Source organism: Nyctereutes procyonoides, unplaced genomic scaffold, assembly GCF_905146905.1.
Source record: "Nyctereutes procyonoides isolate TBG_1078 unplaced genomic scaffold, NYPRO_anot_genome, whole genome shotgun sequence".
Classification (NCBI taxonomy): Eukaryota; Metazoa; Chordata; class Mammalia; order Carnivora; family Canidae; genus Nyctereutes; species Nyctereutes procyonoides.
In genome coordinates this window covers 27846991-27859098 of record NW_026575020.1, presented here as the reverse complement: position 1 = coordinate 27859098, position 12108 = coordinate 27846991, and the positions used below count along the sequence as shown (strand labels likewise).

The 12108-nt window shown below is 44.3% G+C and overlaps 1 protein-coding gene across 1 annotated transcript in view; it reads left to right on the top strand.

Moving 5' to 3' along the window:
• Positions 1 to 11953, top strand: part of SMYD4 (SET and MYND domain containing 4) — a 61110-nt gene extending 49157 nt beyond the window's left edge. Inside the window, exons 6-11 of the mRNA XM_055334862.1 lie at positions 3842 to 4033; positions 4439 to 4602; positions 7432 to 7564; positions 8351 to 8467; positions 8674 to 8797; positions 9930 to 11953. Coding sequence (XP_055190837.1) covers positions 3842 to 4033; positions 4439 to 4602; positions 7432 to 7564; positions 8351 to 8467; positions 8674 to 8797; positions 9930 to 10083 — 884 coding nt within the window. The 3' untranslated portion in view covers positions 10084 to 11953. The remainder of the gene's footprint in view (positions 1 to 3841; positions 4034 to 4438; positions 4603 to 7431; positions 7565 to 8350; positions 8468 to 8673; positions 8798 to 9929) is intronic.
• The last annotated feature ends 155 nt before the right edge of the window (positions 11954 to 12108 follow it).

The window sequence follows — 12108 nt, the reverse complement described above, 5'->3', positions numbered from 1 at the left end:
CACCCCGGGCTGAAGGCAGCGCTAAACTGCTGGGCCACCAGGGCTGCCCTATATGAACATTTTTAAAGCGTTTGATACCTGGAGGACATTTGTAAAATTGCCCTCCAGGGAAGTTGCACTAGTTATACACCCACCAGCAATGTTCACTTTCAGGTTTGAATCCAATCTGATTTTGATTTAGTCTGCTCATATTTCTAATCTTGTTAAATCCCTTTTTATTATTTCTTTGGAGTTCCAAAACCTCCCAGTTAGTGTTCTATGGAATTTGATTAGCAGGTCTTTCATTAGCAGCACAGAAGGATTCAAGCATTAACTAGGATAGACTTTGACCAAAACCTATGAAAATGTATGGTATTATCTTTGCATAAATCCTATTTAATCAGAGTCCCTCAGACACCTGTCTTTGTTTTTTTTTTTTTTTTAAGATTTTGTTTATTTATTCATGAGAGACACACAGAGAGGCAGAGACACAGGCAGAGGGAGAAGCAGGTTCCATGCAAGGAGCCCGATGTGGGACTCGATCCTGGGTCCCCAGGATCACACCCCGGGCAGAAGGCGGCACTAAACCACTGAGCCACCCAGGCTGCCCAGACACCTGTCTTTGATACTAATCTTAAGGCACAGAACTGGCCATTGATGATATTCTAGACTGTGGTATGTGTGGTTCTATCTCAGAGGGAATGGCAGGTTTGAGATGTATCTGGAGTCATTACAAGGCTTAATGAGATTCCACATAGGTTCAGATTAATTCAGTGCCCTTTGCTTTCGCTCTTCAACAACCAAGGAATCTACCTCCAGTTTGTGTCCTTGATTATTTGTGTGACATACACACAAATTTCTTATATAAAGTATCTACCAGAATAAGTATATTCTGAAAGTATTGTGATTGAATTTTTTTTCTGTACTTGAATCTCATTTTATTTTTTTTTTAAGATTTATTTGTTTAGGAAAGCCTGGGTGACTCAGGTGGCTCAGCGGTTTAGTGCCGCCTTCAGTCCACATGTGGGCTGGAGTCCTGGAGTCCTGGGATCGAGTCCCGCATCAGGCTCCCTGCATGGAGCCTGCTTCTCCCTCTGCCTGTGTCTCTGCGTTTCTCTCTCTCTCTCTCTCTCTCTCTCTCTCTCTCTCTCTCTCTCTCTTCTGTGTCTCATGAATAAATAAATAAAATCTTAGGGGAAAAAAGATTTATTTGTTTGTTTGAGAGAGAGAAAGACATGAAAGAAGAAGCAGAGCAGACTCCACTGAGTTTGGAGCCCAAGAAGGCCCAGTCTCACGACCCCAAGATCATGACCTGAGCTGAAATCAAGAGTCAGACACTTAACCACTTAGGACTCCCAGGTGCCCCCCTTGAATCCATTTTAAATGCACTAGGGGGTATTGCCAAAGTACACTTTTAGTAAAATAATCACTCCCTCTTTGTTTGTGTTTTTGCTTTATACACAAAATGTCACATATTAAATTTGATTGGTAAGGTCCTTATATAGTCTCACTTTCCATTATCTCTGTTAACAGATGACTAATGCAAAATATTGGATAATTTTTAAGTCAATACTTAATTTTTAGAAATAATTGGAGAGAAACTCAACTCTGACATAAATATTCACCCCACTCAGTTCCTGGGCCTACTTATGTTAGAGAATAATCTATAAATAATTCACGAAGCTGACATTACTCACTGTATTGTGATAATTTTTTCTGGGAAAATTTTAGCAAATGTTTTAATATAGCTTTCCAGTTATCAGTAGTTGGGAATGCAAGTCAACTTCTTAATTATGCAGAGGCTGATTATTCAGACTACAAACTGTTCATGCCCTGTACTGCTCCTTCCTGCTGCCTACCTTTTAGCATTTTCACTGCTCATTAGCACATATACCAGAAGGTAGGCATTGGGCAGGGGGAAAAGGAGAGGAGGCTAAAATCTGCTAAATACCTAAGTGAGGCTCTGATGAAAGATTTCTATACAATTTGTAGAGCTGTTGACTAAAATTGAGTCATTTGGATTCCCTGTGAATTTTATTTACTTGTCCTATTCTTGTCCTCCGTAGCAACAGATAATAGAATTGTCTGCAGAGAGATGACATTATTCCTGTATTTAATGTTTTCCTTTCTAGAACATTTTCACATGATGGTTCATGATACTTTCTTTATTCATTACATTTGTAGACTACTTCATTTCTTTGGTGGTTGGTGTGTTGAGATTCCTGGCATACACAGTGATACCACAATTAGCTGAACATTTTTCATTTATCCAGAAAACTGAAAGTTTCCCTTTAAAGTACCAGCATCTTTCATATTTCAACCAGTTTTGTTGAAAATATACAATTTCCTCATGTTTACACCAAGGCTACTAAACACACTTTAAGCCTTTCTGGATGCCCAAGGTTATCTATCTTGTGCATGCATTATTCCTGAGATATGTATGGTTATTACAAAACCCAGTAGATATGCCATCAGTCTAGGAACCTCCAGTTAAGGGAAATGTTACAGTGTAAAGCTTGAGTGATACTAGTCTTTTTTGTTTCCCCTGAGGCTGTTATTCTTTTTTTTTAAAACTTTTTATTTATTTATTCATGACAGAGAGAGAGAGAGAGAGACAGACAGACAGACAGACACAGGCAGAGGGAGAAGCAGGCTCCATGCAGGGAGCCCGACGCGGGACTCGATCCCGGGTCTCCAGGATCACACCCCAGGCTGAAGGTGGCGCTAAACCGCTGGGCCGCCGGGGCTGCCCGAGGCTGTTATTCTTATAAAAGTTTTCTACTTCCCTCTCCTTGTCTGTCACCCTGTCTCTTCTGCCATTGTCAGAAAACCTGCCTCTTACTAGTTCTCTGTTTCCGGACTGCTGTGGGCTGAGAAACTGGAAAACCAAGCCAGTTATAACTGTGGCTAAAATAAGAGCAAATAGGACTGCATGAGAGTATAAGGAACTCACATAACGAATATAAGTGTGAGAGTGTTGTGGTAGAAATAGCCTCACTGCTTAGAGGCCTTTCTGTTCCTTCCTAATTTTCAATCATGTAAATTGCTGGTTAATAGTGTTTCAAAGAAGAGATTGGTGTTTGGGACATGAGACTATCTTGAATAGAACTTTTCCAGAGAGGCTTGTCCATCCCCCATCCCCCCCTCCACCCCCAAGGATTTTATTTATTTTTGAGAGAGAGTGCACAAATTGGGCAAGGGCAGAGGAGGAGGGAGAAGCAGAATCGTGGGATCAAGACCTGAGCCAAAGGCAGATACTTAACTGACTGAATCACCCAAGCACCCCCAGAAAGTTTTTTTTCAATGAGAACTAAATGCTGGCAGTTTTCCCACAAAGATGGGACAGACTGCAGAATGAACAGGTAAGCATAAGGAATATGATTTTTAAAAATATATTATAAACCTGTTTATTTTGGTATACTAATTAGATTACTTGTTCTATTGAATAGCCAGTTAAACAAAAGCAGATTCAACTATAGAAGTCTTTGGGAAATAACCTCAGCAGGTATTCTGGTTTCTATGTCCTGGTGAACATTATGAAACTGTCTGTCTGGAAGGCTCCCGACTGATAGTTCCTTTTTTATTTTTATTTTGTTTTATAAATTCTAATCTTTGGATTTTTTCTGATATTGAGATACAATGGTTAGATTCCAGGATTCCAGTGGACTTTTCATGTGTTCATTCGCTCTGCTTCCTGGGGACAAGCGTTTGCTGTGAGTCATGTTCCATTTGATGTGTATTGAATCTGGCTGTGGAGCTCTGACTCAGATGGGCTTCAGGCCCAGGTGCCCAGCTCATCTTCTGAGGAATGGATGGTAAGGCCAAGATGAATGTCCTGACACATTTTTCCTTTTTCCTCTAGCACTTTCAGGATCTAAAGAAAACAATGTTAGCAACAGCAGGCAGATCCGCCTTGCCACAGGCATCTTCCCCGTGGTCAGCCTCCTGAACCATTCCTGCAGCCCCAATACCAGTGTGTCCTTCATTAGCACCGTCGCCACCATCCGGGCATCACAGCAGATTGGGAAAGGGCAAGAGATCCTCCACTGCTATGGTGAGCCCTCCCTCCTCATCACTGTCGTCACTTCTGTGGCAGGAAAGGACAGGGCAAATGAGTATGAGCAAACCCCCAGACAGGTGAAGGCAGTGCATACTTAGGCCAGAAAAAGAGGCCTCCTGGCCTCCTTCCTTGGCCCTGTTCTGTTTAAACTATCCTGTATCTCCCTGCTCAAATCCATAAACTTCCTATTACAAAAACTGGACTAAGAATAACTTTGGGTGTTTTTTTTTCCTTCCTGTCCTTACAACTCAGAAGCTTATGTCTACGTCTATTGCCACAAATGTTTGAGTAAAAGTACTTGTCACATGATGAAGAATTGCCTCCGCTAAGCTGAAGTTTTAGAAGTAGTGCTCGACTCTCTCGTGTCTTCAGTATTGACCAAGTGTGGTCTCTCTGCAGGGCCTCACTACAGCAGGATGGGTGTTGCCGACAGGCAGCAGAAGCTGAGGTCTCAGTATTTCTTTGATTGTGGCTGCCCAGCGTGTCAGAAGGAGAAGCACAGAGCCGTTGCCAGGCCCCGGTGGGAGGCATTCTGCTGTAACCAGTGCGGAGAACTCCTGCAGGTGAATCTCTCTTCTCCCTTCTATTTTCCAGTGGGGCAGGAGGCCAGTCACCCAGCCCAAAGGCCATAAATCTTCAGGAGAGACAGCAACAGGCTCTTCCCCTTCAGTGCATCTTGCCCACACAGAGGTTATCCCTCCATGGGGAACCATAGGAAAGGCTAGATTTAGTCATCTGTCTCCTGAAAATAATAGGAAATCCCACCTAAACTGGTCGGGGTAGGGGCGGCAGTAAGAAAGACTGAGAATTTATTTGCTCAAGTAAATCACTAAAAAGATCCCAGGACAGGGATCTCTGGGTGGCTTAGAGGTTTAGCGCCTGCTTTTGGCCCAGGGTGCGATCCTGGAGTCCCAAGATTGACTCCCACATCAGGCTCCCTGCATGGAGCCTGCTTCTCCCTCTGCCTGTGTCTCTGCCCTCCCCCCCTCTCTGTGTCTCTCATGAATCAATCAATCAACCAATCAGTCAATCTTTGAGAAAAAAAAAAAAAAAAACATCCCAGGACAGGGGTACTTCAGGTAACAACTTGATCTGGGGCTCAGATAATGTCACCAAGACCCAGTTTCTCTCTGCCTCCCTCAGCTCCACTTTCTCTGTTAGCCCAGTCCTCAGACTTCCTTCTGGTGGTGGCAAGATAGCTGCCTGTAGCTCCAGCCTCACAGCCCCTGGGCCAGGAGGATAAAGACAGGCATTCCTCCAACAGCAGTCTGGGCAAATATTAGACTGCATTTCATTGATCTGATACCTGTGGCTGGTGGAAACTCCAGGCTCACTCCAGACTCACTCCAGCCTGTTGGCCCAGAAGAATGGGTCTGATGTAAACCACATGCTTACTTGCTCAGTGACTAGCACTGACTATGGGAGGGTAGGAGAGGATCCTCAGGAGAAATCATATTGCTATTGCCAAATGAGGGGGCAATAGATACTAGATACTAGCAAGTGGGGCCCCTAGGTGGCTTAGTTGGTTAAGCATCCAACTCTTGATTTTGGCTCGGGTCATAATCTCAGGTCATGAGATCCAGCCCCATGTCAGGCTTCATGCTGGGCATGGAGCCTGTTTAAGATTCTCTCTCTTGGGACACCTGGATGGCTCAGTGGTTGAGCGTCTGCCTTTGGCTCAGGGCATGATCCTGGTCCAGGGATCGAGTCCCACATCGGGCTCCCTGTGAGGAGCTGCTTCTCCCTCTGTCTGTCTCTGCTTCTCTCTGTGTCTCTCAGGAATAAATAAATAAATAAAATCTTTTAAAAAAAATTCTCTCTCTCCCTCTGCCCCTCCCTAAAATAAATACATACATACATACATACATACATACATACAGCAAAAGTGCATCTCAAAGATTTTCTCCTCTGCCAGAGGATACAGTATTCTTAGGGGAACTATAAGTGTAGTGTAGAGCTTGTTGTGTTGGAAAGCTGAAGTTATAAACTCAAGGTCAAATGTGGGGAGGGCTCACCTGGCATCTCTTCCTATTGGTTTTCTTATGGCTTTTGCCTTTTTTTTTTTTTTAAGGTTTTACTTATTTTAGAAAGCACAAGTAGGAAGGGTTGAAGGAGAGGGAGATAATTTCCAGCAGACTTCATGCTGAGCACAGAGCTTGATACAGGGCTCCGTCCCATGACCTTGAGATCAAAACCTGAGCCAGAACTGAGAGTTGGACTTGCTTAACTGACTATGCCACCCAGTTGCCCCTGGCTTTTGCTCTTTTGCTTTTTTTGGAAGTTCTTGGAACTTAATGGAAGTATAATTGATACAGAATGTCACATTAATTTTAGGTGACTCAACAGAGTTGATAATAACAGGGTGATTCAACAACTCTATGCTCTTAGGGCTTTTTTCATAACCACTAGAAATATGTCTGTCATCCAAAGGTCCAGACCCAAAGAGACATAAGAGAGCGGTATAGAGACAGAAAGAAACTGTGACCTATACCAATTTAATTTTGGTTGCAAGAAATTAAATCTTGGGACACCTGGGTAGCTCAGCAGTTGAGCATCTGCCTTTGGCTCACAGCGTGATCGCAGGGTGCTGCGGTTAATTAAAATTAATTTTTAATTTAAAAAAATTAAATCTCGGGGATCCCTGGGTGGCTCAGCGGTTTGGCGCCTGCCTTTGGCCCGAGGCACGGTCCTGAGTCCCAGGATTGAGTCCACACTGGGCTCCCAGCATGGAGCCTGCTTCTCCCTCCTCCTATGTCTCTACCTGCCTCTCTCTCTCTCTCTCTCTCTCTCTCTCTCTCTCTCATGAATAAATAAATAAATATGTCTTAAAAAAAAATAAATCGGGATCCCTGGGTGGCGCAGCGGTTTAGCGCCTGCCTTTGGCCCAGGGCGCGATCCTGGAGACCCAGGATCGAATCCCACGTCAGGCTCCCGGTGCATGGAGCCTGCTTCTCCCTCTGCCTATGTCTCTGCCTCTCTCTCTCATTCTGTGTGACTATCATAAATAAGTAAAAATTTTTTAAAAAGTTTAAAAAAAATTAAATCTCGGGCAGCCCAGGTGGCTCAGTGGATCCCCTGGAGACCTGGGATTGAGTCCCCCGTCAGTCTCCCTGCATGGAGCCTACTTCTCCCTCTGCCTGTGTCTCTGCCTCTCTCTCTCTGTGTGTCTCTCATGAATAAATAAATAAAATCTTAAAAAAAAAATCTCAGGTTGCGATCAGTTCCTGCTTTCATTAGAGTTGCTGCCGTCAAACCCAATTGAATCAGGCTTTGGTTATGGTGTATTGTTATAGGCATCTCTTTGGCCCATAGGGAGTGACCCTCTAATGTTAAACACACACGGTGTTGCTAAGTGACTCGTGTAGGAGTAAAGACAAACCTGACTTTCACAGGGAGGTGACGTCCTGAGCTGTGGCAGCATGTCCTGTACGGAATCGGTCAGCAGGGATCACCTCACCTCTCAGTTACAGGATCTCCAGCAGCAGGTTGGGATTGCCCAGGAGCTTCTCAGAAGTGGTAAACTAGGTGAGACTGGCCCCCTACTTTGGTTCTCCAGCCCCTTCCTTTTTACTTATTTTGGGATACTCAGTGCTGATTGAAGAGTTCCATTTACTTATCCCCATGACATCCACAAGATGGCTATGCAGGCCAGTGAGACCAAACTCTAACTAGTGAGTTTGTGTGGTATCCTTGAAAAGGACCAGATGATTTAAGCTGTTGTTCTCTCATGCACTGGAGAGCTCAGTTGAAGTACCCGTGATGACTAAAGGCTTATCTCTAACATCCATGATCTTAGTGCATGTCCAGAAGTTCAGTGTCATTTCTTTTAATTGCAGGGCCTAATGACCTAATTTCCTAGCAAGGTTTCTCTGCTCTCATCAGAATCTCATCTCTTCCAGAGAGCAGTGGAACATAGACAGGAGTATCCTACTTTTTTCAGAGAGAGTCATGTAACTCCACGTTCTTGCAAACTCCACCTTAGACCTTGATGTCATGTGATTTACCCTACTTTGTGAAAGTTGACCTTTAACTTAGACTTCTGAGTCGAGAGCGATAATGATCATAAGTGGAGTATGGGCCACTCGAATTTGGAAACCTAGAGTCAATGTGGAGAGGCCTCACCTAGCACCTTCTATTGAAAGAAAATGTAAGAGAACAACAGCTTTATGGGAACAAACATGGGTTCTTCACAGCAGGGCACAAACCGGGGTGTCCACATTCAGCCCAGCCAATGTGGAATTTAAGAGTTGGGTTCTCGTTTCTAGGACTGGGTTTATGTAGTAATGAGGCCACCTTCTTTTGAATTGATAGAGCAAGCTGTTCAGCTGTTGCTGGAATGCCGGCATGATGCTGAGAGCTTCCTGTCAGCAGAACACAGCATGGTAGGAGAAATCGAGGATGCCCTGGCCCAGACCTACGCTGCCTTAGGTATGGCATGTGTCTTCATTTTCTGCTCTGAAGACCAAGTTTGCCTTGTGCATTTGGTCATAACCCCAGCCTCATCTGGTCGGTCACCTCTTAAGTCTTTTAACTGAAGCTGTTCTCTCCTTCCACTGAGCTTTCCTCATCTTGAAAACATTCATCCACAGTTGACTGTGGTTCTTTTCTGGAACCAGATTTTTCTTTCTTTGCAGGGGACTGGCAAAAGTCAGCTACCCATCTACAGAAGAGTCTCCGAGTGGTTGAGGTTCGCCATGGGCCATCCAGTGTTGAAGTGGGCCATGAGCTCTTCAAACTAGCCCAACTCTTTTTCAATGGGTAAGTCTTTCTCTTGTTTCCTAACACTCTCCAGGCTACACACTGTCTTCTATTAGGCTCTTCTGTGCATTATTTTTCTCCAATGATGCTTTTAAGCATGTGGAAACTTCTTTATTTCCCCTTTATGAGAGATCCTTTCCTTCTGTTTCATTGACAAACTCAAAGCTTTAGAATTTCCTCCTGGGACATATGGGGAAAGCTCTTAGCACAGAGGGACATTCCTAGGGAGAAGTTGCCACACAGCCCTACCACCTGCATCACAGCAGCTCTCCACGGCCCTCTGCTTCCTCACGCCTCCCTCACCACCCTCATTCTCAGCACCTTCAACTCCAGGGGCTCTTCCTTCCCCCATCCAGTTCCTTTTAAAGCAGTCATTTTCAACCAGGAGTAATTCCCCCCCACCCCGGAGGATATTTGGCAATGTCTGGAGACATTTTTGGTTGTCATGATTCAGTATGGAGGCCAGAGATGCTGTTAAGCATTCTGCAATGCACAGGACAGCCACCCCCCCCCAACCCGCCCCAGCTAAGAATGACCCAGCCCAAAATGTCACTAGTGTCAAGGCAGAGAAACCCTGCTTTAAAGATTTAAAAGAAAGACCAGTAGGATTGATATCATCCATGTTTGCACCTGAGGTCTTTGGGAGGCCCTATTTCTAGATGGAACACTTCCTTCCAGCCTTGATAAAGCTGCCATTGGTGCACTTTGGCATGAAGCAGTATTTGAAGCTTGATCCTAAGGTTATGAATGGTTTGTGGACCTGAGACTCAAGACATAGAAGTTGTGCATTTGGCCAGAGAAAGGGAACAGGGCTGCAGAGTCAGGTCCTGGGTGGACATGGTTAGCTGAAGGTGAAGACTCATGAGTAAACCGCAGGATAATCCCAGATGAACACTTTGAGAATTACCTGTTTCTCCAGACCTTAGAATCTTTATTCTTTCTCTCCTGTTTTCAAATTCTGCCTTACAGTGTGTTTGTGAAAGTATCTAACCTACCTGTCTAGACTGTGAGATTCTAGAGGACAAACTGATCTTATATAATCTTGTATTCTTCACAGGGTCAGACTAGGCCCTTGATTAATGTTTGCTTGACTGAATGAGTGGATTCACCCCTTTTACCTCCTTCGGTTCAGGTTTGCAATCCCAGAAGCACTGAACACAGTCGAGAGGGCAGAAAAGGTTCTGATGGTACACTATGGCCCTTGCAATGACGAGATCCAGGAGCTACAGAAGATGAAATCTTGTTTATTGAACTCGCCGCCCATCCCCTTGGGGCCTTCATTGTAGGATCCCTGGGTTTTCTTCAGATAGTTAACTACCATCCCGTAAAAACTCCCAGTTCCCAGAAAAGACTTAAAACTAGTGACTAGAGAGCCTAAACCTGCTAAAAGGTTTTTTTAGCTGATCTGCAGGCATCTGGATGTTAGCCTGGGGTTTTGGCTAGACTCCATTTCACTAAATGATAGTCTGTTTTCCTGGAACATTCCTGTGGTTTCTAGTAGTAATGAAATGTTGTGTACCACTCCAGTGGGAACTCATGCTGTTAGTAGTTGTATTGTAATTGAAAAATAATTATAAAGCAAGAAATCACCAAGGCTCCTTTACCTTTAGAGACACCATTTCATTTACGGTATCTAGCTTTCTTGACTCCATTGTTAAAAGTGGTACTTGTGTAAATTGTGAATAGAGAAATAAGTATGGAGCCACTTTATTGTTGAGCAATCTCTTCCTGGGATGACAACTCTAAATTTGTCTTCTATCAGGTTTCCACTCCTTATTATCTGCCTCTCATTCTGTCCTCTGGGCAGACTTGCTGACCAAACACTAATAGAATCAAGCTTATAGTAATGACATGCGGACCTCCTTTCTCAGTTCTGTGTATCAGCAATCCTGAAAAGAGACTCCCTTCTACCAGACCTCCCCAAGCTGGCAAATGAAACATAACCTGCTTGAGTCCTGAGCCATGTTGGGGGAGACTTCAGTAGATGCTGGAGGGTATGGGCATTGCTGCTTGTGGTTTCAAACTCCAGCAAAGAAGGCCGGGGTGATAGCTCTTTTCTGCCTGGATGTGGACCAATAGTTGAGATCTCCATCCTGGCCAGAGGCAGGGAGACTCTCTGTACTGAAATCTCGGTTGCTGTATGACCATCCATGACCGAGTGGTTCCAATGAGTTAGCAGAAAGGAATGTCAGGTCCACACGGCTTTGAGATCTTGCCCACCCACCCTCGGCATGCTCAGGAAGTGCCCGTCACTTGCCTCAGCATTAACTGAAGATGTCTGGCAGGAGCTTTTCAAGAAGCCGGGTATTTAGAGTACAGTTTACATTCAAACATGTGAATGAGGGTCAGGCAAAATCTCATTTGTCCTTCTTTCTACTAATTCACCATGGCAAGGCAGTGCCCAGTGAGGTTTTTTCTTGTGCAGAGTTAAATTTTTCTTCTTGAAAATTTAGTTGTGAGGATAGTTCTATATTCTGTTCCAAGCACTTGTCATGTTTCGTGTTCCTAAAAAAAGGGTCTTGTTATAGTCTGTAAAATAGGCATGCTCCCTTAAGAAGAATGTGCTTAGAGTTTTCACATGTCAGGTCCCATGTTAGGTGTACTTTGGAGCTTTCCTTCAATGCTTTATAAGACATTTCCTCAAGTTACAAATTACTCTCTCATCTGTCGTGTGTTATCCTATGTTGTCAGGTGACATTAGCTTAACTGGGGGATATCTGTGCTTGCATTAAAACCTAAAGCTTTGCGGGGAGGGCAGCTAGGGGCACAGTCGGTTGAGCAGCTGACTCTTGATTTCGGCTTGGGACATGGTCTCAGAGTCATGCAATCAGGGCCTTTGTCGGGCTCCATGCTCAGCATGAGTCTGCTTGAGATTCTCTCTCCCTCTCCCTTTGCTCCTCCTGCTTGCGCTCACTCCCTCTCTCTCTCTCCCTCAAATAAAATAAATCTTAAAAAAAAATAAAAGCCTAAAGTTTGATTTATTTAAGAGCATACCCTACTGATGGTGGGGGCAGGAGATACCCTCTTGGGAGTATTAGTGGTCCTAGTACATAAACACTCCCAGAGCAGAGAATCAATTCCTGAGTTATTACAATGAGGATAACTAAAAGTTCTTATAAATAGGGACTTTCTGGGACGCCTGGGTGGCTCAGCGGTTGAGCGTCTGCCTTCAGCTCAGGGCTGTGATCCTGGTCCTGGGATCGAGTCCCACATCAGACTCTCTGCGAGGAGCCTGCTTCTCCCTCTGCCTGTGTCTCTGCCTCTCTCTGTCTCTCATGAATAAATAAATAAAATCTTTTAAAAAAAATAGG